The following is a 23,584-nucleotide window of genomic DNA, read 5'->3' on the forward strand; positions in this document are numbered from 1 at the left end:
TCTCAGGTACCCGCCCGCCAGTGGAACACTAATGTGTCGCGGGCAGGTCACCGACTTTAGGGTTTCACCAGCTCTGCACTTTTTAGCTCTATCGTAACTTCAATGAGCTGTTCCCTTTTGTCCTTTGACTTCAGTCTCCCTGGAACCTCTTCTCATTTTCTTGTTTCTAGAACCGGTTCTTTAGATGCTGGGACTTGTTTTCTTAGAGTCATAGAGGTTTACAGCATGGAAACAGGCCCTTCGGCCCAACTTGTCCATACTGCTCCTTTTTTTTAAACCCCTAAGCTAATCCCAGTTACCCACATTTGGCCCATATCCCTCTATACCCATTGTATCCATATAACTAACTAAATGAATGGAGGGTCTTAATGACATTACTGTTACTAGAGAGGTGGTGCTCGACAGACTGGAGGGGCTGATTGTGGACAAGTCCCCAGGACCGGATGGAATGCATCCGAGGGTTCTGAAAGAAATGGCGGAGGTGATAGTGGATGCCTTGGTGGTTATTTTCCAGACGTCGCTGGATTCCGGGGAAGTGCCGGAAGATTGGAAAACGGCTAATGTTACGCCGTTGTTTAAGAAGGGTGCCAGGCAAAAGGCGGGGAATTATAGGCCGGTTAGTTTAACGTCTGTGGTAGGTAAAATGTTAGAATCCGTCATTAAGGAGGAAATTGCGAGGCATCTTGAAGGGAATTGCTTGATAGGGCGGACGCAACACGGTTTCATTAAAGGGAAGTCGTGTCTGACAAATTTACTGGAGTTCTATGAGGATGTGTCTAGGGCAGTGGATAGAGGAGAGCCGGTGGATGTGGTCTTTCTGGATTTTCAGAAGGCATTTGACAAGGTACCTCACAAGAGGTTATTGCAGAAGGTCAGGGGACATGGAGTTGGGGGTAGGGTGTTAGCGTGGATAGAAGATTGGTTGTCAAATAGGAGGCAGAGAGTGGGGGTCAATGGGTGCTATTCGGATTGGCGGTTGGTGACTAGTGGGGTGCCCCAGGGGTCGGTGCTGGGGCCTCAGCTATTTACCATTTATATAGATGATCTGGAGGAGGGAACCGAGTGTAGGGTGTCGAAATTTGCTGATGACACCAAGATTGGGGGAAAGGCAAATTGTGCGGAGGGTGTGGAGAGTCTGCAGAAGGATCTAGATAGGCTGGGCGAATGGGCCAGGAAATGGCAAATGGAATTTAATGTTGGCAAGTGTGAGGAGGTCCACTTTGGTAGGAAGAATGGTAGGAAGGACTATTACTTACGTGGCGAAAAACTGCAGCAGGCGACGGTGCAGAGGGACCTCGGGGTCCTTGTGCATGAGTCGCAAAAACCCAGCTTGCAGGTGCAGCAGGTGGTCAGGAAGGCGAATGGGATGCTGGCCTTCATAGCGAGGGGGATTGAATATAAAAGTAGGGAGGTCTTGCTGCAGCTGTATAGGGCATTGGTGAGGCCGCAGCTGGAGTACTGTGTGCAGTTTTGGGCGCCGCACCTGTGCAAGGATATTTTGGCCCTGGAGGGAGTGCAGAGGAGGTTTACTAGGCTGATACCGGAGTTGAGGGGATTGAGCTATGAGGAGAGGCTGAATAAACTAGGCTTGTACTCGTTAGAGTTTAGAAGAATGAGGGGAGATCTCATTGAGACATATAAGATGATGAATGGGATGGATAGGATAGAGGTGGAGAGACTCTTCCCGCTCAAAAAAGACAGTAGGACTAGGGGGCACAGCCTCAAGATAAAGGGGGGGCGGTTTAGAACGGAGTTGAGGAGGAACTTCTTCACTCAAAGGGTGGTGAATATCTGGAATTCTCTGCCCGTTGAAGTGGTGGAGGCTGCCTCGCTAAATATTTTTAAGATGCGGGTTGATGGGTTCTTGATAAGAGAGGGGATTAAGGGTTAAGGGGAGAGGGCGGGAAAGTGGAACTGAGCCACAACAGATCAGCCATGATCTTATTGAATGGCGGGGCAGGCTCGAAGGGCTAGATGGCCTACTCCTGCTCCTATTTCTTATGTTCTTATGTTCTTCAAAGATAAAATTGTACCCGCCTCTTCTCCTACCTCTGGCAGTTCGTTCCAGACACTCCCCACCCTCTGTGTGAAAAAATTGTAAGAAGTTTCACAACACCTTCTCACTGTGTTTACCCCAGTCCAATGCTGGCATCTCTATATCATGAAAAAATTGCCCCTCTGGACACTTTTGTATCTCTCCTCTTTCACCTTAAACCTGTGTCCTCTAGTTTTAAACTCCCCTACCTTTGGGAAAAGATATTGACTATCTAGTTGATCTGTGCCCCTCGTTATTTTGTAGACCACTATAAAATCACCCCTCAGCCTTCTACACTCCAGAGAAATAAGTCCCAGTCTATCCAACCTCTCCTTATAACTCAATCCATCAAGCCCTGGTAACATCTTAGTAAATCTTTTCTGCACTCTTTCTAGTTTAATAATATCCTTTCTATAATAGGGTGACCAGAACTGTACACAGTATTCCATTGTTCTGCTTCTGTCAAAGCTTTGAACTGCCTTCTCTCTCATTACCAACTCCAACTGCCCTGGGTTAAAAGTAAATTCAAAAAGTCTTTCTAATTTAAAGGTGACCCCTGGTTGCTAAGCAACAGCCCAGTCCTTGTCTAAGCTCTTGTTTACTTTACAAATCATAAACACTCAACGTACAATACAGACACAGTTTGAGTTGAAACCAAAACTTTCAAATGCCTTTGTTTAACATGAGTCTTAAACAGAAACTAAATCAACTCACTTAAATCTATCCGTTATTTCTAATATCCAAAACAAATGTAGGTTCCTTTAAGTTACCTCTGCTTCCTAACAATGTAGAGATTCAGTAATAAGAAAATTAATCTGTAATGCTCATGAAGTTGTCAGATTATAATAAAATATAAATTATAATAAATTAATAAATTATAATAAATGTAATATAAATTATAATAAAAACCCATCTGATTCACTTGTGTCCTTTAAAAATGGAAATCTGCCAACTTGGCCTGGCCTGGCCTACATGTCATTGAGTCATACAGTGTAGAAAAGACCCTTCAGCCCATCGAGTCTGCGCAATAATAACTACCAATTGCACTAATCCCATTTTCTGGCACTTGTCCCACATCCTCCAGTGTGACTCCAGAACCACAGAAATATGGTTGACTGTTTAAGTGCCCTCTGAAATGATGCACTCTGAATATTATCAGCTGTTACAACCACAGCAGATATTACTGAGCAAAGCAGACCCCAGAGTGAGGTCTGTGTCACTAATTATAAACCTTTCCTTTATTGTGAAAATGAGGATGAAGAGCTACCGACCCCAAAGTATAGAATTCCAATAACACCTTTAGAATTCCAAAACAAAAATTATTAAAATGGAAAAAAAACTTAAGCACACAAGATTAAAGTCACACAGTTAAAACAGTCATACCAAACAATCCCCAAAAAACTGCTTGGCCAAAAGTATACAAATAAACTACCTTTTTGGCAACTTCCCCCTTATAGATTTTTAACCATTAACAATCCAATTAAGTCACCTTATTAATTTTATACCTCCCAGCTTCTCAAACACTTCTTCCAAAAAGGAGATTCAAACTAAACAGAGACTCTGTTGATTTAACACTGGACTGCTGTCTCCACATTTTCACAACAGCTGACATGCAGAGGAGCTGTCCAGTTCCTAATCCATTTAATAACTGCTCCTTAAATATCTTTCTCCCGGAGGTTTCATTGTCTTCAAATACCTCTTTGAACTTAACTACAAATCGATAGAATCTTAGATCTTTCATGTTTTTCCATTTCGTCTCTGCCTTTGAGTCAATAAACTTTAATATTTCTTTCCCTGTTTAAGATGTAACAGTTCCTTATCATCTCTGGGCTCCCTTTTTATAATTCAACACATGTAAAACCAAGTTTTCTACTTTACACTCAATGAGATCTAATGATTTTATTTTTGACTCAAACTCATCATAATCTCTCACTGCAAATAAACCAATTATTTATTTGTGGGATGTGTGCACACCTGGCTGGTACATGTATTGCCCATCTCAAGTTGCCCTTGAACTGAGTGGCTTGCTAGGCCATTTCAGAGGGCAGTTGAGTGCAACCACACCCATAACCCTTCAGCTCTTAGCCCTCACAGACAACCTATCTTTAGTAAAATCGTCTCCTGTTTAATTACCCTGAACAAACACACACAGCTTTCTTTATCTGCACAGAGTATCAACATAATCCCAAAACATTAAAAAAAACTCTCAACAAACTGGTATTTCAGGAAGGTTCCATCTTCATCCACCATCTAGCAAAAAATGGTAAATGCTGGCCTTGCCAAGAATGAGGGAGTTTAATTGTACAAGTTTGGGTGGTGACTGTACTCTGAGCTGTTTGAGGGATCTGACTGTATGACCTGGGGACTGATTGATTTCCTGTTTTCCCCCAGTGCTAGCTGTGGGGAGACCTCAGGCCACAGCTGTTTACAAGGTCGCAGAGTACGCAAGGAGGTTCTCAGTGCCGGTGATCGCAGACGGCGGGATTCAGACTGTTGGCCACATTGCCAAGGCCTTGGCACTGGGAGCGTCGACCGGTGAGTGAATCATTAACCACAGAGAGACAGGAAAGGCAAACCTCTGGTTTTCTCTGAATTAATTTGGTGTCAAAGAACAGTACAGCACAGGAACAGGCCCTTTGGCCCACCAAGTCTGTGCCAACACAGATGCCTCTGTGTGGTCCCTATCCCTCTATTCACTGCCTATTCATGTATCTATCCAGGTGCCTCTCGAATGTTGTTACAGAATCTGCTTCCAGCAGCACATTGCAGGCATTCACCGCCCTCTGTGTGAAAAACCTGCCCCTTGCATCTTTTTTAAACTTCCCCCTCTCACTTTCAACCTGTGCCCCCGAGTAATTGACCCTTCGACCCTGAGAGAAAGACCCTGACTATCCACTCTATCCAAACCTGTTATAATCTTGTAAACCTCTATCAGGTCCCCCCCTCACCCTTTGACACCCCAGTGAAAACAATCCAAGTTTAAAACATAGAACACTACAGCACAAACAGGCCCTTCGGCCCACAAGTTGCACTGATTGCATCCATACCTACCAGGCCATAGAACTATCTCTAACTCCCCAATCCCATTAAATCCCATATACTCATCCAGACCCCAGAAGACTCTCACTCTATGAAAAAATTGCCCCTCTGGACACTTGTATCTCTCCCCTCTCACCTTAAACCTATGCCCTCCAGTTTTAGACTCCCCTACCTTTGGGAAAAGATATTGACTATCTAGCTGATCTGTGCCCCTCGTTATTTTATAGACCTCTATAAGGTCACCCCTCAGCCTCCTACACCCCAGGGAAAAAACCCCCAGTCTATTCAGCCTCTCCTTATAACTCAAACCATTAAGTCCCGGTAGCATCCTAATAAACTTTTTCTGCATTTTTTTCTAGTTTAATAATATCCTTTCTATAGTAGTGACCAGAACTGTACACAGTATTCCAAGTTTGGCCTTACCAATGTCTTTTCAACTTTAGCAAAACATCTCAACTCCTGTATTCAGTGTTCTGACCAATGAAACCAAGCATGCTGAATGCCTTCTTCACCACTCTGTCCACCTGTGACTCCACTTTCAAGGAGCTATGAACATGTACCCCGAGATCTCTTTGTTCTGTAACCCTCCCCAATGTCCTACCATTAACTGAGTAAATCCTGTCCTGGTTCAGTCTATCAAAATGCATCACCTTGCATTTGTCTAAATTAAACTCCATCTGCCATTTGTCAGCCCACTGGCCCAATTGATCAAGATCCTGTTGCAATCCAAGATAACTTTCTTCACTGTCACTATGCCACCAATCTTGGTGTCATCTGCAAACTTACTAACCATGTCTCCTATATTCTCATCCAAATCATTAATATAAATGACAAATAACAGTGGGCCCAGCACTGATCCCTGAGGCACACCGCTGGTCACAGGCCTCCAGTTTGAAAACAATTCTCTACAACCACTCTCTGTCTTCTGTCAAGAAGCCAATTTTGTATCCATTTAGACACCTCACCCTGGATCCCATGAGATTTAACCTTATGCAACAACCTACCATGCAGAACCTTGTCAAAGACCTTGCTGAAGTCCATGTAGACAACATCAACTGCACTGCCCTCATCTACCTTCTTGGTTATCCCTTCAAAAAACTCAAATTTGTGAGACATGATTTTCCACTCACAAAGCCATGCTGACTGTCCCTAATCAGTCCTTGTGTCTCTAAATGCCTGTAGATCCTGTCTCTCAAAATACCTTTCTACAATTTACCCACCACAGATGAGAGGCTCATTGGCCTGTAGTTCCCAGGTTTTTCCCTGCAGCCCTTTTTAAACAAAGGCACAACATTTGCCACCCTCCAATCTATTTATAATTCAAATATCTTGGCTAGGGGACCCACAATTTCCTCTCTAGCTTCCCAGTGTTGTAAGAATGTTGTGGTGGAGCAGGGGAGTTCTCTCTGGTTTCCAGGTTGTTGCTGATTCTTCTCCCCTGTCTCTAGTGATGATGGGATCGCTGCTGGCTGCCACTAGCGAAGCCCCTGGTGAATATTTCTTCACAGACGGAGTGAGGCTAAAGAAATATCGAGGAATGGGCTCCCTGGATGCAATGGACAAGCATGTGGGGAGTCAAAACCGCTACTTTAGGTCAGTAATATGTATTTCTGTCTGTCAACATCTATTTAATCTGAAATAAAAGCAGAAAGTATCTGGAAACCTCTGAGTCTGGCTGTGTCGAGGGAAACAGCATCAATGCTTCATGCCTTTGTGACTCCTTCAGACGGACACATCCAGACTTGAAATGTTAACTCTGTTTCTCCTCAGAAGCTCAGTAAGAAATCTCAATACCAGGTTAAAGTCCAACAGACTTATTTGGTAGTAAATGACACTAGTTCTTGGAGTTTGCCCCTTTGTCAGGTGAGTGGGAATTCTGATTATAAACAGGGCATAGAAAGAAGCTACCAGACCTGCTGAGGTTTTCCAGCATTTTCAATTTTGATTTCAGATCTCCAACACCTGTAGTTTTTTTTTATTGTAATATTTATACTTTTGCTGCCTTTCAGTTCGGGGACCTGGGTTCAATTCTGGCATTGAGTGACTGTGTGGAGTTTGCGCGTTCTCCTCATGTCTGCATGGGTTTTCTCTGGGTGTTCCAGTTTCTTCACAGTCCAAAAATGTGCAGATTTGGTGGATTGGCCGTGGGAAATGTGTGGGGTTCTGGGGATAGGGCAGGAAGACGCCCTGGGTAAGATGCTCTGTCGGGGAGTTGGTACAGACTCGATGGGCTGAATGTTCTTTATTTTAACAGGACATCACAGTACAGGCCCTTCGGCCCTCAATGTTGTGCCGAGCTATGTCCGAACCTAAGATCAAGCTGTCCCAATCCCTATCGTTCTGGTGTGTAACTTGTGTTGTTTGCAATGTTCAACTTGGACAAAAAAAGTTACTGCATTTCACAAGATTACAAAATATTGTCTTTAGACTTCAGTATCTCCTGAAGAAGGTAGAAATTTGCATCAGAAATGAACCTTTACTGGTTCACACCTGCCCACGAGACTCAGCAGAGTTTCATTGGTGGGAGGTTAATGGTTTAAAAGGGAGCAGGGTTACTGGTGTGAATCCAGAGATCAAAAGTTCAGGTCTGCCTACAGGTTATGGAAATCAGTGTAATAAATCTGATTGTTTTTCTGGAATGACCCCCAGTAAAGACTCATTGTTAGGTTGTCAGAATAGAAGTGCCTGAATGATTTACCCTGAAGGGGAGGAAGCTGGATCAGAATATTCCTCCAGGTTGGGTGTTGTTATGGTACATGTACATGTACATGTATGAAGTGGCATTGTGTACTGATTAACTCAAAGTAATTCCTCTTGCAGTGAGTCAGATAAGATTAAAGTGGCTCAGGGTGTATCAGGTGCCATCCAGGACAAAGGTTCCATTCACAAATTTGTTCCCTATCTGATTGCTGGAATCCAACACGGTTGCCAAGACATTGGAGCCAAGAGCCTGTCACAGCTCAGGTACGACCCCTGTACTCCTGCTTCCTCACCCTCTTCTCCCTGTCTCTTCACCCTCTTTCTATGACATGGTGCCAGTGATTGACTCTCTGCTGTTTTTAGAGCGATGATGTATTCGGGGGAGCTGAAATTTGAAAAGAGAACATTGTGTGCTCAAATGGAAGGCGGTGTTCATGGGCTTCACTCGTAAGTATTGTCCTCCTTTGCCCTCATTCCTGATGGAGCTGGTGCTAGTCCCTCCCTGTTTCTCCTACTGTAATTTACTTTCTAAACAGATGGAACAGTGGAAACAAAGTGTAATATACTAACTGTATTTGGGAGTTTTGTACAAAGATGTGGTTTGCATGTGCAGATTCACAGTAACACACAACAGGTTTATTGAAAAATATTCTCTGCACACAGCAGAAACTGAAACTAAACAGTTTGTGAAACACCCTAATGACCACCTTCAAATCAGGTGACCAGCTCTTAGAGCAATCATGCAACCAGTTAAATTTATAAGAGTGCTTCAGAAACACAAATTCTAGCTACTCCAGTTGCATAGAATTTTGTAATGTGACCATTTGGGGTGATGTGTAACTGGGAGGTTTTCAATGAGAAATATTCAAAGCTAATTTTCTTTTACTCTAGCTTCATCATGCTTGGACAAGTGATCGTCCTTTAGTTTTAGTTGACATTGTGTATCTCCCCTCCTACACACATCTCTATAGGATTTCTAACAGTTTTTGTTTCAACTCCTCTCCAATTCAGTAACGTATTTAAACCTCCGGACATGAAACAGCTGCAAAAACAAGTGCCCCAATCTGCAGTGATCTGATCAGACTCTAAGGAGTTACTGGGTATGTGTAGCACGGTAGCACAATGGTTAGCACTGCTGCTTCACAGCTCCAGGGTCCTGGGTTCAATTCCTGGCTTGGGTCACTGTCTGTGTGGAGTTTGCACATTCTCCTCGTGTCTGTGTGGGTTTCATCCAGGTGCTCCAGTTTCCTCCCACAGTCTAAAGATGTGCGGGTTAGGTTGATTGGCCATGCTAAGAAATTGCTCCTTAGTGTCCAGGGATACGTAGGTTAGAGGGTATAATATGTAGGATATGGGGGTAGGACCTGGGTGGGATTGTGTTCATTACAGACTCGATGGGCTGAAGGGCCTCTTTCTGCACTGTAGGGTTCTATGATCTATGTATCTGGGACCAATGAGTGACTTTTTTTTTCAGATATGAGAAGAGACTTTTCTAGAAATTCCAGTCTGGATCCAAGATTGTTTCTTGTTGATCATTTCCGGCCAAATTTCCAGAAGTCTTATTTTCAACCTTTTGTCAGCGTGAAATCCATCTAGGGAAGCAATGGGAGAGGATATGGGACTCTGGAATTCACACCGTCGCTGTTTGATTCTGCATGTCTCATGTCTTGGGTTGCTGTGTTGTGTAGATACTGTCACCAAATGCCTTTTATTTTTGTTAAAGTGGAATGACAGTGTTTTTCATAATGTAACCAACACCTTTGAAAGGTGCTACTGGCTGTGGCACTTTGATGTCACTGTCAGTGTTACTAAGTCAGTTTGTGTTGGATTTTCCAGCCCTTGCACAACTGGAGTCTTTGTACTCTGTTCTAAGGTTGCACACTAACACTGAGATTATTACTGTGACGAGTTCCTTGGTATCTGCCATTTAAATATTGACTCTGAAGCATCGAGGAACGGTTATTTCATGCAATTTAATCAGGACGTGTATCCGGGAAACTGAAAAGGAGATCAATGTTTGCAGAATGACTGATGAAATAGCATTCGTTTTAAAGATGGGATGGCTGTGTAATTCTTGATTCAGTGTCTTAGACACAGTTCTGATTGTAGTTTAAATATTCCCAAACTGATTAAATTTCAGGCAGGAAAACTTGAATGCAATTTCCTGTGTGAAGAATAAAGAACAACTTGACTGAAAGGTCTCCTCCTGATTAAACAAGTGAAACAGAAACCCCTTTCCCCAGCATTGGTCTCCTGTTGCCCCTGCTCCCCACCCCTCACATTCTGGGCCAAGTGCCATAGTTAGTGTGTGGGATGCTGAGGGTAAAACTAGTCAGTTCAGTTTGTTACACAGTGACCCTGTCAGTCCCACCCTGTGTTGTCAAACTCCTGTTACGCTGTTTCCACAATCAAATAGCCTACATCTGGTTTAATCCCAGAAGCAATCAGATATTTCATTGGAACAGTGCCTTTACCTTGGGCAGAGGAGGAAATGAGGTTTCACTGTGATTTCTGTTTTTATTTCAATTGGTTGAACAAAAGTGATTGATTTTCAATATTTTTAGGCTTCAGACAGTTGAATGTAAGAACACATTCTGCACTCCAATTTACACTAAACCCAAACCCTTCCCTAACCAATCCTGTTCTCCATTCCTCATCAGGAATGGAAGCAGTGAGGGATGAGGATGGGATTAGCCTGTGTCACAGCACATTAATGTATGAACTCAGCTCAGTTTATACAAAGTTGCTTTAGGAGCTGAGAAATTTGGGACAGAAAAAGACAGAAGCAGGAATTGGGATCAGCCACTAATATTAAAATTTAATTTTCAAATGACAGAATTGGATCTAGAAAAAGCAGCATGGTGAAGTGCACCCCCACCACGAAACAAAACATCATCAACAACCTGTTGGCACAAACAGAGTTTAATTATTCCAGCCGATAGATTCTTTACACACTGCTGTGAGTTACTCCAGCTCCCTGGAAATGTAGTGTGGAGGAATCAGTGCAGCTGCTGTGCATCTTTTCTCACTTGTAAGGAAGTTAAAGGTGGCACATGCATTTGGCTGTGAAGAAAAGAAGAGGAATTAGCTTGGGCACACAATGGAAAGGTAAATCTCAGCACCAACAATAAGCTTCATGTGTCACTGGGCCAGGCACAACCTCAGGCAAAAGGGAGAAACCTTTAAAACAGATGAGGAAGAATTTCTTCAGCCAGAGTGGTGAATCTGGAACATTACCACAAATGCTGTGGAAACCAGGTCATTGACTGTCTTTACAGAAACAGACAGATTCTTGATTAATAAGAAGATCAGGGTTATGGGGAAAAGACAGGGAAAATGGGGATGAGAAAAATAGCCATGATTGGATGGCAGAGCAGACTCAATGGACTGAGTGGCCAATTGTACACCTGTGTCTTACGGTGTGAAGCCTGTCCTCACAATGACCACCTGATAACACATCCAATAATACCTTCACTGGGCTGGCACTGAGATCACTGTACAAAGTCTCCAAAACCAGGTTAAAGTCCAACAGGTTTACTTGGTAGCAAACACCACTAGCTTTCGGAACGCTGCTCCTTCATCAGGTAAGTGGGGAGTTCTGATCACAAACAGGGCTTATAAAGGCACACACTCAGTTTACAGAATACTGATTAGAATGCAAGTCTTCACAGCTAATCAAGTCTTAAAGGTGCAGACAATGTGAGTGGAGATAGCGTTTAGCATAGGTTAAAGAGATGTGTATTGACCCGAGACAGGACAGTTAGTGAGATTTTGCAAGCCCAGGCAAGTGGTGGGGGTTACAGATAGTGTGACATGAACCCAAGATCCTGGTCGAGACCATCCTCATGTGTGCGGAACTTGGCTATCAGTCTCTGTTCAGCGACTCTGCGCTGTCGTGTGTCATGAAGGCCGCCTTGGAGAACATTTACCCAAAGATCAGAGGCCAAATGCCCGTGACCGCTGAAGTGTTCACCAACAGGAAAGGAACAGTCTTGCCTGGTGATTGTCGAGCGGTATTCATTCATCCGTTGTCGTAGCGTCTGCATGGTCTCCCCAATGTACCATGCCTCAGGACATCCTTTCTTGCAGCGTATCAGGTAGACAACGTTGACCGTTTACTGTTCTCTTCCTGTTGGCGAACACATCAGTCACGGGCATTCGGCCTCTGATCTTCGGGTAAATGTTCTCCAAAGCGGCCTTCACAACACACGACAGCAGAGTCGCTGAGCAGAGACTGACAGCCAAGTTCCGCACATGTAAGGACAGCCCTTGGGATCTTGGGTTCATGTCACACTATCTGTAACCCCCACGACTTGCCTGGCCTTGTAAAATCTCACTAACTGTCCTGTCTGGAGAAAATACACATCTCTTTAAGCTATGCTTAATGCTCTCTCCACTCACATTATCTACACCTTTAAGACTTGTTTAGCTGTAAAGACTCACATTCTAATCAGTATTCTGTAAACTGAGTGTGTGCCTTTATATGCCCTGTGATCAGAGCTCCCCAGTCACCTGACAAAGGGGCAAAGCCCCGAAAGCTAGTGGCGTTTGCTATCAAATAAACCTGTTGGACTTTAACCTGGTGTTGTGAGACTTCTGTGTTTACCCCAGTCCAATGCCAGCATCTCCACTTCATGACTACTGAGATCATCAACAGAGACAGGCTTGAAGGCAGTGGCAGGTATAATTACTACGTTAACACAGCCACCAGTCATGTAGATTCACACCTTCGAGCCTGCAAATGAAATAAGACACAGAAACACATGGAAGCTGTACCCCAGTGAGGGTCAGTGTGTGTGGGACCCGTACCCCAGTGAGAGTCAGTGTGTGTGGGACCCGTACCCCAGTGAGAGTCAGTGTGTGTGTGGGACCCGTACCCCAGTGAGAGTCAGTGTGTGTGTGGGACCCGTACCCCAGTGAGAGTCAGTGTGTGTGGGACCCGTACCCCAGTGAGAGTCAGTGTGTGTGGGACCCGTACCCCAGTGAGAGTCAGTGTGTGTGGGACCCGTACCCCAGTGAGAGTCAGTGTGTGTGGGACCCGTACCCCAGTGAGGGTCAGTGTGTGTGGGAGCCATACCCCAGTGAGAGTCAGTGTGTGTGGGACCCGTACCCCAGTGAGAGTCAGTGTGTGTGAATTGAGGACATTTTTTTGTTTCTGGTTTGAATTATTTGTACTGTTTTGCTGCTGCATTGTTGTGTCTGCGCTGCCTCACTCACCGTGTCCTGTACCTCCACAGCGATCCCCTTGCTCTTCATAAAGACCAACAGTTTGGGATCCAGTCTCTGGATTCTGTCACCCATCCCCAAAACCAGAATCTCTGCAAAACGACAGAATGCAGCTAAAGCAGCATCAAACAGATTGTAAGCATTGTCTGCGCCAATATTTATCGGCACCCCTAATAACCTTTGAGACAGTGGTGGTGAGCTGCCTTATTAAACCGCTGCAGTCCCTGTGTTTCCAGAGTGACAGAGGTTTACAGCACGGAAACAGGCCCTTCAGCCCAACCTATCCATGCCACCCCTAAGCCAGTCTCAATTGCCCGCGTTTGGCCCATATCCCTCTACACCCATCTTATCCATGTAACTGTCTAAAACGCTTTTTAAAAGACAAAATTGTACCGACCTCTACTATTACCTCTGGCAGCTTGTTCCAGACTTTCACCATCCTCTTTGTCAAAAAATTGTTCCTCTGTATCTTTTGTATCTCTCCCCTCTCAGCTTAATCCTACGCCCTCTAGTTTTAGACTCCCCCATCTTTGGGAAAAGATATTGACTATCTTTGTGTGTAAAGCATATACCGAGCGTGGGGTCCCAAAAACCATCAGCCTTCTATAATAAAGGGACTACAGACCAAGGTCATGTAACCTGCCTTATCATTTGAGCTGCAGTGTTTTAACTCAGTTTCCGATGTAATGTAACATTTCCCACCTATTTTCGGTTCCAGCATATAAAATAGAGCAAGACTGTCCTCATTGATGTCTTTGTAACTTCCAACCTAGATAGAGAGAACACAAAACACAATGTTAACCCCTCCAGTCCCATTCTCATCTCTTACTACTGCACCCCAATTCTCCCTCGCAATATCTCCTGAGCCACTGCCTCAACTGCAACCACCCATCAGAAAGGGCAAAGCCACCTGTAACCCTCCCAAACACAACTCCAGCTGAGAAATAAACTAAAAACATACTTTGGGTTAATTCTTTACATTAACTTTGGCCCTCAAATGTCTGTTCAAAATATCCAGTTAGTGAAAAGGATTCAGTCAGTGCTTTGACTGAGCCCCAGCCACAGATTGGCTGAGTGTGAGTTATCAGGGTGCCTGTTTCCAGGCTGGGATTTCTCTGAGGATTAGTTACACATGAAGAATCCCTCAATTTCTGTAACTGGCACAATGAGAATACCTCGACTGCTGCTCAGGTCAGGCACAAACATGGAAAGTGATTCTTGTTGAAACTGAAGTTTGCAGCAGCAGGTGAGGTAATATGAATGAGATGGATTGTTAAAGGGCAGAATGATCATGAGTGATGCTTCAGAAGCAAGACAGTCAACCCATTAACTATAAACCACATGCTTGAGAATAACATGAATTCTCTACAAACTGGGAGTGAATGTTTCATGAAGTGTACATGGTTAATATTCATGATATCGTGTATTCATTTCCTATGAAATCCTTTAAAACCTATTATTTTGGGGGAATTAATTCTATAGAAGATCAATTTCCTCAAGGACCAATTTAACACTCACATTCCACTGGATTAATGCCTGTGGAATCACTGCACACGGACCAAAGACTCGGTTCCCATTAATAGTGAAGCCATGCTTGCTGTAAGCATCGATGAACATGTCACGGGATTCGCGCTCCAGAACATTCACTCTAGTGCGCTGGTACAGCTCATCGTCTGAGGGAGTCATCTTGTAACCTCGACAGGTTTGCCTGGAAAGAGAGAATCAAATCTGGGAATTGATACCAGAAACAGGTACCTCACCTTCTACATAACAAGTCCTGGAGCTATACAGCACGGAAACAGGCCCTTCAGCCCAACTCATCCACACTGATCAGGTTTCCTAAACTGAACTAGGCCCTTTTGCTTGTGTTTGGTCCATATCCCTCTAAATCGTTCCCTTCCATGTACCTTTCTAAATGTCTTTTAAATGATGTAATTGTACCCGCCTCTACCACCTCCTCTGGCAGCTCATTCCATACACACACGACCCTCTGGGTGAAAAAGTTACCCTTCAGGTCCCTTTTAAATCTTTCCCCTCTCACCTTAAACCTATGCTCTCTAGTTTTGGATTCCTGCACCCTAGGGAAAAGCGCTTAGCTATTTACCTTATCTATGCCCCTCAAGATTTTATAAATCTCAATAAGGTCATCACTCATCCTCCCACAATCCAGGGAAAAAACTTATAGCCTCTTCTTACAATCCAATCCCATTAACATCCTTTCAAATCTTTTTTGCACCCTTTCCAGTTTAATAACCTTCTTCCTATAGCAAGGTGATCAGAATTTTATGCACTACTCCAAATGTGGCTGCACCAAGGTCTTGTACAGTTGTAACATAACATCCCGAATCCTGTATTCTGATCAATAAAGGCCAGTGTGCCAAACACCTTCTGCACCACCCTGCCTACCTGTGATGCCACTTTCAGGGAACTCTATATCTGCACCCTGAGGTCTCTCTGTTGATAACACTACCCAAGGTTCTGCCACTAAGAGTATAAGCCCTGGCCTGGTTTGTCTCAGCAAAATGCAACACTTCGCATTTATCTGAATTAAACTCCATCTGCCATTGGCCCACTGGCCCAGTTCATTAAAATCATGTTGTGATCTTAGATAACTTTCACTGTCCACTACACCATCAATCCTGGTGTCATTGGCAAACTTACTAACCATGCTTCTCATCCAAATTGTTTATATAAATGACAAGTAACAGTGGACTCAGCACCAATCCCTGCGCACACGGCTGGTCACAGGCCTCCAGTTTGTCAAAACAACCCCCTGTCAGAGGGTCAGTGCCGAGGGAGTGCCGCACTGTCGGAGGGTCAGTGCCGAGGGAGTGCCGCACTGTCGGAGGGTCAGTGCCGAGGGAGTGCCGCACTGTCGGAGGGTCAGTGCCGAGGGAGTGCCGCACTGTCGGAGGGTCAGTGCCGAGGGAGTGCCGCACTGTCGGAGGGTCAGTGCCGAGGGAGTGCCGCACTGTCGGAGGGTCAGTGCCGAGGGAGTGCCGCACTGTCGGAGGGTCAGTGCCGAGGGAGTGCCGCACTGTCGGAGGGTCAGTGCCGAGGGAGTGCCGCACTGTCGGAGGGTCAGTGCCGAGGGAGTGCCGCACTGTCGGAGGGTCAGTGCCGAGGGAGTGCCGCACTGTCGGAGGGTCAGTGCCGAGGGAGTGCCGCACTGTCGGAGGGTCAGTGCCGAGGGAGTGCCGCACTGTCGGAGGGTCAGTGCCGAGGGAGTGCCGCACTGTCGGAGGGTCAGTGCCGAGGGAGTGCCGCACTGTCGGAGGGTCAGTGCCGAGGGAGTGCCGCACTGTCGGAGGGTCAGTGCCGAGGGAGTGCCGCACTGTCGGAGGGTCAGTGCCGAGGGAGTGCCGCACTGTCGGAGGGTCAGTGCCGAGGGAGTGCCGCACTGTCGGAGGGTCAGTGCCGAGGGAGTGCCGCACTGTCGGAGGGTCAGTGCCGAGGGAGTGCCGCACTGTCGGAGGGTCAGTGCCGAGGGAGTGCCGCACTGTCGGAGGGTCAGTGCCGAGGGAGTGCCGCACTGTCGGAGGGTCAGTGCCGAGGGAGTGCCGCACTGTCGGAGGGTCAGTGCCGAGGGAGTGCCGCACTGTCGGAGGGTCAGTGCCGAGGGAGTGCCGCACTGTCGGAGGGTCAGTGCCGAGGGAGTGCCGCACTGTCGGAGGGTCAGTGCCGAGGGAGTGCCGCACTGTCGGAGGGTCAGTGCCGAGGGAGTGCCGCACTGTCGGAGGGTCAGTGCCGAGGGAGTGCCGCACTGTCGGAGGGTCAGTGCCGAGGGAGTGCCGCACTGTCGGAGGGTCAGTGCCGAGGGAGTGCCGCACTGTCGGAGGGTCAGTGCCGAGGGAGTGCCGCACTGTCGGAGGGTCAGTGCCGAGGGAGTGCCGCACTGTCGGAGGGTCAGTGCCGAGGGAGTGCCGCACTGTCGGAGGGTCAGTGCCGAGGGAGTGCCGCACTGTCGGAGGGTCAGTGCCGAGGGAGTGCCGCACTGTCGGAGGGTCAGTGCCGAGGGAGTGCCGCACTGTCGGAGGGTCAGTGCCGAGGGAGTGCCGCACTGTCGGAGGGTCAGTGCCGAGGGAGTGCCGCACTGTCGGAGGGTCAGTGCCGAGGGAGTGCCGCACTGTCGGAGGGTCAGTGCCGAGGGAGTGCCGCACTGTCGGAGGGTCAGTGCCGAGGGAGTGCCGCACTGTCGGAGGGTCAGTGCCGAGGGAGTGCCGCACTGTCGGAGGGTCAGTGCCGAGGGAGTGCCGCACTGTCGGAGGGTCAGTGCCGAGGGAGTGCCGCACTGTCGGAGGGTCAGTGCCGAGGGAGTGCCGCACTGTCGGAGGGTCAGTGCCGAGGGAGTGCCGCACTGTCGGAGGGTCAGTGCCGAGGGAGTGCCGCACTGTCGGAGGGTCAGTGCCGAGGGAGTGCCGCACTGTCGGAGGGTCAGTGCCGAGGGAGTGCCGCACTGTCGGAGGGTCAGTGCCGAGGGAGTGCCGCACTGTCGGAGGGTCAGTGCCGAGGGAGTGCCGCACTGTCGGAGGGTCAGTGCCGAGGGAGTGCCGCACTGTCGGAGGGTCAGTGCCGAGGGAGTGCCGCACTGTCGGAGGGTCAGTGCCGAGGGAGTGCCGCACTGTCGGAGGGTCAGTGCCGAGGGAGTGCCGCACTGTCGGAGGGTCAGTGCCGAGGGAGTGCCGCACTGTCGGAGGGTCAGTGCCGAGGGAGTGCCGCACTGTCGGAGGGTCAGTGCCGAGGGAGTGCCGCACTGTCGGAGGGTCAGTGCCGAGGGAGTGCCGCACTGTCGGAGGGTCAGTGCCGAGGGAGTGCCGCACTGTCGGAGGGTCAGTGCCGAGGGAGTGCCGCACTGTCGGAGGGTCAGTGCCGAGGGAGTGCCGCACTGTCGGAGGGTCAGTGCCGAGGGAGTGCCGCACTGTCGGAGGGTCAGTGCCGAGGGAGTGCCGCACTGTCGGAGGGTCAGTGCCGAGGGAGTGCCGCACTGTCGGAGGGTCAGTGCCGAGGGAGTGCCGCACTGTCGGAGGGTCAGTGCCGAGGGAGTGCCGCACTGTCGGAGGGTCAGTGCCGAGGGAGTGCCGCACTGTCGGAGGGTCAGTGCCGAGGGAGTGCCGCACTGTCGGAGGGTCAGTGCCGAGGGAGTGCCGCACTGTCGGAGGGTCAGTGCCGAGGGAGTGCCGCACTGTCGGAGGGTCAGTGCCGAGGGAGTGCCGCACTGTCGGAGGGTCAGTGCCGAGGGAGTGCCGCACTGTCGGAGGGTCAGTGCCGAGGGAGTGCCGCACTGTCGGAGGGTCAGTGCCGAGGGAGTGCCGCACTGTCGGAGGGTCAGTGCCGAGGGAGTGCCGCACTGTCGGAGGGTCAGTGCCGAGGGAGTGCCGCACTGTCGGAGGGTCAGTGCCGAGGGAGTGCCGCACTGTCGGAGGGTCAGTGCCGAGGGAGTGCCGCACTGTCGGAGGGTCAGTGCCGAGGGAGTGCCGCACTGTCGGAGGGTCAGTGCCGAGGGAGTGCCGCACTGTCGGAGGGTCAGTGCCGAGGGAGTGCCGCACTGTCGGAGGGTCAGTGCCGAGGGAGTGCCGCACTGTCGGAGGGTCAGTACTGGTTGTAACAGGCGCTAAAAATAAAGCAAATTCTTCCCGAGCCGCTGAAGCTGCTGCACTCACCTGACGGGGCTCCGGGACCGGGCCTGCTCTCCCAGGGCCCCCGCTCCCAGGGCCGACCAAAGCCAGAGCCGGGACTCGAACCGGCAACACAGAGCCGCCGCCGCCGCCATTGCGCATGCTCTTCGGGGTCAGCGCCAACGAGCCGAGCGGCAAGAACAGCCCTGAGCCTGATCCCGACTCTCTGCCGCCCTCTGCGGCTACTCCCAGTCACTCCAGCTTCTAGCTTCACTTCCTGCCCAGTCCCTTCCTCCCATTGACACTGTCACTGCTGACCCCTCCTCAGCAACATCTCCCAATAGGAGCAGTAAGAGGCCATTCAGCCCATCCTGCTGGCTCCACCATGCAATGGGATCTCAGCCAATTTGATTGTAACCTTGACTCCACTTTCTGTCACAATGATTAGCAGTGCTGCCTCACCGCGCCAGGGACCTGGGTTCAGTTCTGGCCTCGGATGACTGTGTGGAGTTTGCACGTTCCACTGAGTGCTCCGGGTTCCTCATACACTCCAAAAATATGTGGGTTAGATTGATTGGCCATACGAAATTGCTCCTTAGTGTCCCAGGATGTGTAGGTTAGTGGAATTAGCAGGGTAAATATTTGGGGTTAAGGGAATAGGGCCTGGGTGGGATTGTTGTCAGTGCAGACTCAATGGGCTGAATGGCCTCCTTCTGTACTGTAGGGATTCTATGATGATTCTGTTCTATGATTCCTGTCTATCACCCACAATCACAATCCCCTTTTTGATCATTAATCTGTCTATATCATGGCTTGGTGTGGAGTATGCATGTTATCCCCATGGGTTTCCTCCCACAGTCCGAAAGACATGCTGGTTAGGTGCATTGGCCACGCTAAATTCTCCTTCAGTATACCAGTACAGGCATTGCACTGTGGCGACCAGGGGATTTTCACAATAACTTCATTGCAGTGTTAATGTAAACCTACTTGTGATGTTAATAACTGTTTTTTAAAATATTGGCCTTGGTTTTATTCGGTGACCCAGACCCTACCCCCACTACTCCCTGTGCTTGTAAATTCCAAAGATTGAGACGAAATTTCTCCTCTGTGTCATCTTAAATTACAGATTTATTTTTAAACACTTACCCCAATTCTAGATTTCCCTACAAGTTGAAGACCTGCTCAGCATCTACCCTGTCTGACCAACCCAATCAAATCTCTTCCTTTGACCCAAGGCCCTCTTCCTCACTATTAACCACCCTATTCCCTTGTTTCTGTCTTCACGGAGGAGGACGTGAATAATTTGCCGGGTGTTAGAGATGGAAAGGTGGTAGGACTGGAGGGTCTCGATGACATTACTGTTACTAGAGAGGTGGTGCTCGACAGACTGGAGGGGCTGATTGTGGACAAGTCCCCAGGACCAGATGGAATGCATCCGAGGGTCCTGAAAGAAATGGCGGAGGTGATAGTGGATGCCTTGGTGATTATTTTCCAGACGTCGCTGGATTCCGGGGAAGTGCCGGAAGATTGGAAAACGGCTAATGTTACGCCATTGTTTAAGAAGGGTGCCAGGCACCCTTATAGGCCTGTTAGTTTAACGTCTGTTGTAGGTAAAATGTTAGAATCCGTCATCAAGGAGGAAATAGCGAGGCATCTTGAGGGAACTGCTTGATAGAGCAGACGCAGCACGGTTTCGTTAAAGGGAAGTCGTGTCTGACAAATTTACTGGAGTTCTATGAGGATGTGTCTAGGGCGGTGGATAGAGGAGAGCCGGTGGATGTGGTCTTGATTTTCAGAAGGCGTTTGACAAGGTACCTCACAAGAGGTTATTGCAGAAGGTCGAGGGACATGGAGTTGGGGGTAGGGTGTTAGCGTGGATAGAGGACTGGTTGTCAAATAGGAGGCAGAGAGTGGGGGTCAATGGGTGCTATTCAGATTGGCGGATGGTGACTAGTGGAGTGCCCCAGGGGTCGGTGCTGGGGCCTCAGCTTTTTACCATTTATATAGATGATCTGGAGGAGGGAACCGAGTGTAGGGTGTCGAAATTTGCTGATGACACCAAGATTGGGGGAAAGGCAAATTGTGCGGAGGGTGTGGATTGTCTGCAGAAGGATCTAGATAGGCTGGGCGAATGGGCCAGGAAATGGCAAATGGAATTTAATGTTGGCAAGTGTGAGGTGGTCCACTTTGGTAGGAATAATGGTAGGAAGGATTATTACTTACGTGGTGAAAAACTGCAGCAGGCGACGGTGCAGAGGGACCTCGGGGTCCTTGTGCATGAGTCGCAAAAACCCAGCCTGCAGGTGCAGCAGGTGGTCAGGAAGGCGAATGGGATGCTGGCCTTCATAGCGAGGGGGATTGAATATAAAAGTAGGGAGGTCTTGCTGCAGCTGTATAGGGCATTGGTGAGGCTGCAGCTGGAGTAGTGTGTGTGCAGTTTTCGGCGCCGTACTTACGCAAGGATATTTTGGCCTTGGAGGGAGTGCAGAGGAGGTTTACTAGGCTGATGCCGGAGTTGAGGGGGTTGAGCTATGAGGAGAGGCTGAATAGATTAGGCTTGTACTCGTTAGAGTTTAGAAGAATGAGGGGAGATCTCATTGAGACGTATAAGATGACGAATGGGATGGATAGGATAGAGGTGGAGAGACTCTTCCCACTCAGAAAGGACAGTAGGACTAGAGGGCACAGCCTCAAGATAAAGGGGGGGCAGTTTAGAACGGAGTTGAGGAAGAACTTCTTCACTCAAAGGGTGGTGAATCTCTGGAATTCTCTGCCCGTTGAAGTGGTGGAGGCTGCCTCGCTAAATATTTTTAAGAAGCGGGTTGATGGGTTTTTGATAAGAGAGGGGATTAAGGGTTATGGGGAGAGGGCGGGAATGTGGAACTGAGCCACGACAGATCAGCCATGATCTTATTGAATGGCGGGGCAGGCTCGAAGGGCTAGATGGCCTACTCCTGCTCCTATTTCTTATGTTCTTATGTTCTATCAATCTTTTGTCATTGACAAACTTATCATCCTCCCACATTCTCATCTACATCGATTATATGTGTATCACAGACAATATGGGACATCATACTGATCCCTGTGGGGCACCATTGGACACCAACCTCCAGCCACACGACCTTCTATCACCACCCTCTGTCTCCTACCACAAAGCTAGGTTTGGATCTAACTTGCCAAGTTACCCTGCATCCCATGTCTTTATCAGTCTCCCATGTAGAACCATAGAATCGTACAGTTCAGGAGGCCATTTGGCCCATCAAGTCTGCACCAACCACAATCCCTATTAACCCTATGCATTTACCCTAGCTAGTCCCCCTGACACTAAGGGGCAATTTAGCATGGCCAATCCACCTAACCCACACATTTTTGCAGTGTGAAAGGCGTTTGACAAAGTGCCTCACAAGAGGTTATTGCAGAAGGTCAGGGGACTTGGAGTTGGAGGTAGGGTGTTAGCGTGGATAGAGGATTGGTTGTCAAATAGGAGGCAGAGAGTGGGGGTCAACGGGTGCTATTCGGATTGGCGGATGGTGACTAGTGGGGTGCCCCAGGGGTCAGTGCTGGGGCCTCAGCTATTTACCATTTATATAGATGATCTGGAGGAGGGAACCGAGTGCAGGGTGTCGAAATTTGCTGATGACACCAAGATTGGGGGAACGGCAAATTGTGCGGAGGGTGTGGAGAGTCTACAGAAGGATCTAGATAGGCTGGGCGAATGGGCCAGGAAATGGCAAATGGAATTTAATGTTGGCAAGTGTGAGGTGGTCCACTTTGGTAGGAAGAATGGTAGGAAGGACTATTACTTACGGGGCGAAAAACTGCAGCAGGCGACGGTGCAGAGGGACCTCGGGGTCCTTGTGCATGAGTCGCAAAAGCCCAGCTTGCAGGTGCAGCAGGTGGTCAGGAAGGCGAATGGGATGCTGGCCTTCATAGCGAGGGGGATTGAATATAAAAGTAGGGAGGTCTTGCTGCAGCTGTATAGGGCATTGGTGAGGCCGCAGCTGGAGTACTGTGTGCAGTTTTGGGTGCCGCACCTGCACAAAGATATTTTGGCCTTGGAGGGAGTGCAGAGGAGGTTTACTAGGCTGATACCGGAGTTGAGGGGGTTGAACTATGAGGAGAGGCTGAATAAACTAGGCTTGTACTTGTTGGAGTTTAGAAGAATGAGGGGAGATCTCATTGAGACGTATAAGATGATGAATGGGATGGATAGGATAGAGGTGGAGAGACTCTTCCCGCTCAGAAAGGACAGTAGGACTAGGGGGCACAGCCTCAAGATAAAGGGGGGGCGTTTTAGAACGGAGTTGAGGAGGAACTTCTTCACTCAAAGGGTGGTGAATATCTGGAATTCTCTGCCCGTTGAAGTGGTGGAGGCTACCTCGCTAAATATTTTTAAGAAGCGGGTTGATGGGTTTTTGATAAGAGAGGGGATTAAGGGTTATGGGGAGAGGGCGGGAAAGTGGAACTGAGCCACGACAGATCAGCCATGATCTTATTGAATGGCGGGGCAGGCTCGAAGGGCTAGATGGCCTACTCCTGCTCCTATTTCTTATGTTCTTATGTTCTTAAACCGGAGCACCTGGAGGAAACCCGCTTAGACACAGGGAGAACGTGTAAATGCCACACAGTGACCCAATCCAGGAATCGCACCTGGGTTCCTGACTCTATGAGGCAAAGTACTGACCACTGTGCCCCCCACGTGGAAACTTGTCAAAAGTTTTGTTGAAATCCATAAAGATATATTAACTGCACTATGTTCTACACACCTGGCCACCTAGACGACAGACACAAGCCCCAGTTCAATACTTCTCTCTTTTTCTTGTCTGTTAAAATCTGCAGTCTCACCCACTAAGGAGCCAATGCCTAGTGTCACCGCTTGTCTTTCTATACTTTAAGTTTTTCTTATTGGATTTTTATATTTCTCCATTTTTTGTCACCTTTGATGATTTTTAATTTTTTCTAATTTTCT

General features: G+C 48.2%; 2 protein-coding genes across 2 annotated transcripts in view; one reads left to right on the plus strand and one right to left on the minus strand.

Moving 5' to 3' along the window:
* LOC145339485 (inosine-5'-monophosphate dehydrogenase 2-like) overlaps nt 1–9,971 on the plus strand; it is a 31,007-nt gene extending 21,036 nt beyond the window's left edge. The window contains exons 10-14 of the mRNA XM_080183954.1: nt 4,427–4,570; nt 6,523–6,667; nt 7,895–8,038; nt 8,138–8,221; nt 9,249–9,971. Coding sequence (XP_080040080.1) covers nt 4,427–4,570; nt 6,523–6,667; nt 7,895–8,038; nt 8,138–8,221; nt 9,249–9,270 — 539 coding nt within the window. The 3' untranslated portion in view covers nt 9,271–9,971. The remainder of the gene's footprint in view (nt 1–4,426; nt 4,571–6,522; nt 6,668–7,894; nt 8,039–8,137; nt 8,222–9,248) is intronic.
* A 595-nt stretch (nt 9,972–10,566) lies between these two features.
* ndufaf3 (NADH:ubiquinone oxidoreductase complex assembly factor) lies at nt 10,567–18,786 on the minus strand. The gene is made up of 5 exons (XM_080183951.1): nt 18,661–18,786; nt 14,519–14,708; nt 13,703–13,769; nt 12,992–13,092; nt 10,567–10,837 (listed from the first exon to the last, which is right to left on the minus strand). The coding sequence occupies exons 1-5, from the start codon at nt 18,768–18,770 to the stop codon at nt 10,739–10,741; spliced, it is 567 nt and encodes a 188-aa protein (XP_080040077.1). The 5' UTR covers nt 18,771–18,786; the 3' UTR covers nt 10,567–10,738.
* Nucleotides 18,787–23,584: the final 4,798 nt, after the last annotated feature.

This window comes from Carcharhinus amblyrhynchos, unplaced genomic scaffold, assembly GCF_965287045.1.
Source record: "Carcharhinus amblyrhynchos unplaced genomic scaffold, sCarAmb.v2.hapA scaffold_494, whole genome shotgun sequence".
NCBI classification, from domain to species: domain Eukaryota; kingdom Metazoa; phylum Chordata; class Chondrichthyes; order Carcharhiniformes; family Carcharhinidae; genus Carcharhinus; species Carcharhinus amblyrhynchos.

Excerpts from the sequence above, each read along its gene's own strand:
- ndufaf3 (XM_080183951.1), bottom strand. The coding sequence starts at position 18,770 with ATGGCGGCGGCGGCGGCTCTGTGTTGCCGGTTCGAGTCCCGGCTCTGG. Across the intron at positions 14,709-18,660 it reads CGGTCCCGGAGCCCCGTCAG|GCAAACCTGTCGAGGTTACA; the intron begins GTGAGTGCAGCA and ends CTCTCTTTCCAG. Across the intron at positions 13,093-13,702 it reads TATGCTGGAACCGAAAATAG|AGATTCTGGTTTTGGGGATG; the intron begins GTGGGAAATGTT and ends GTCGTTTTGCAG.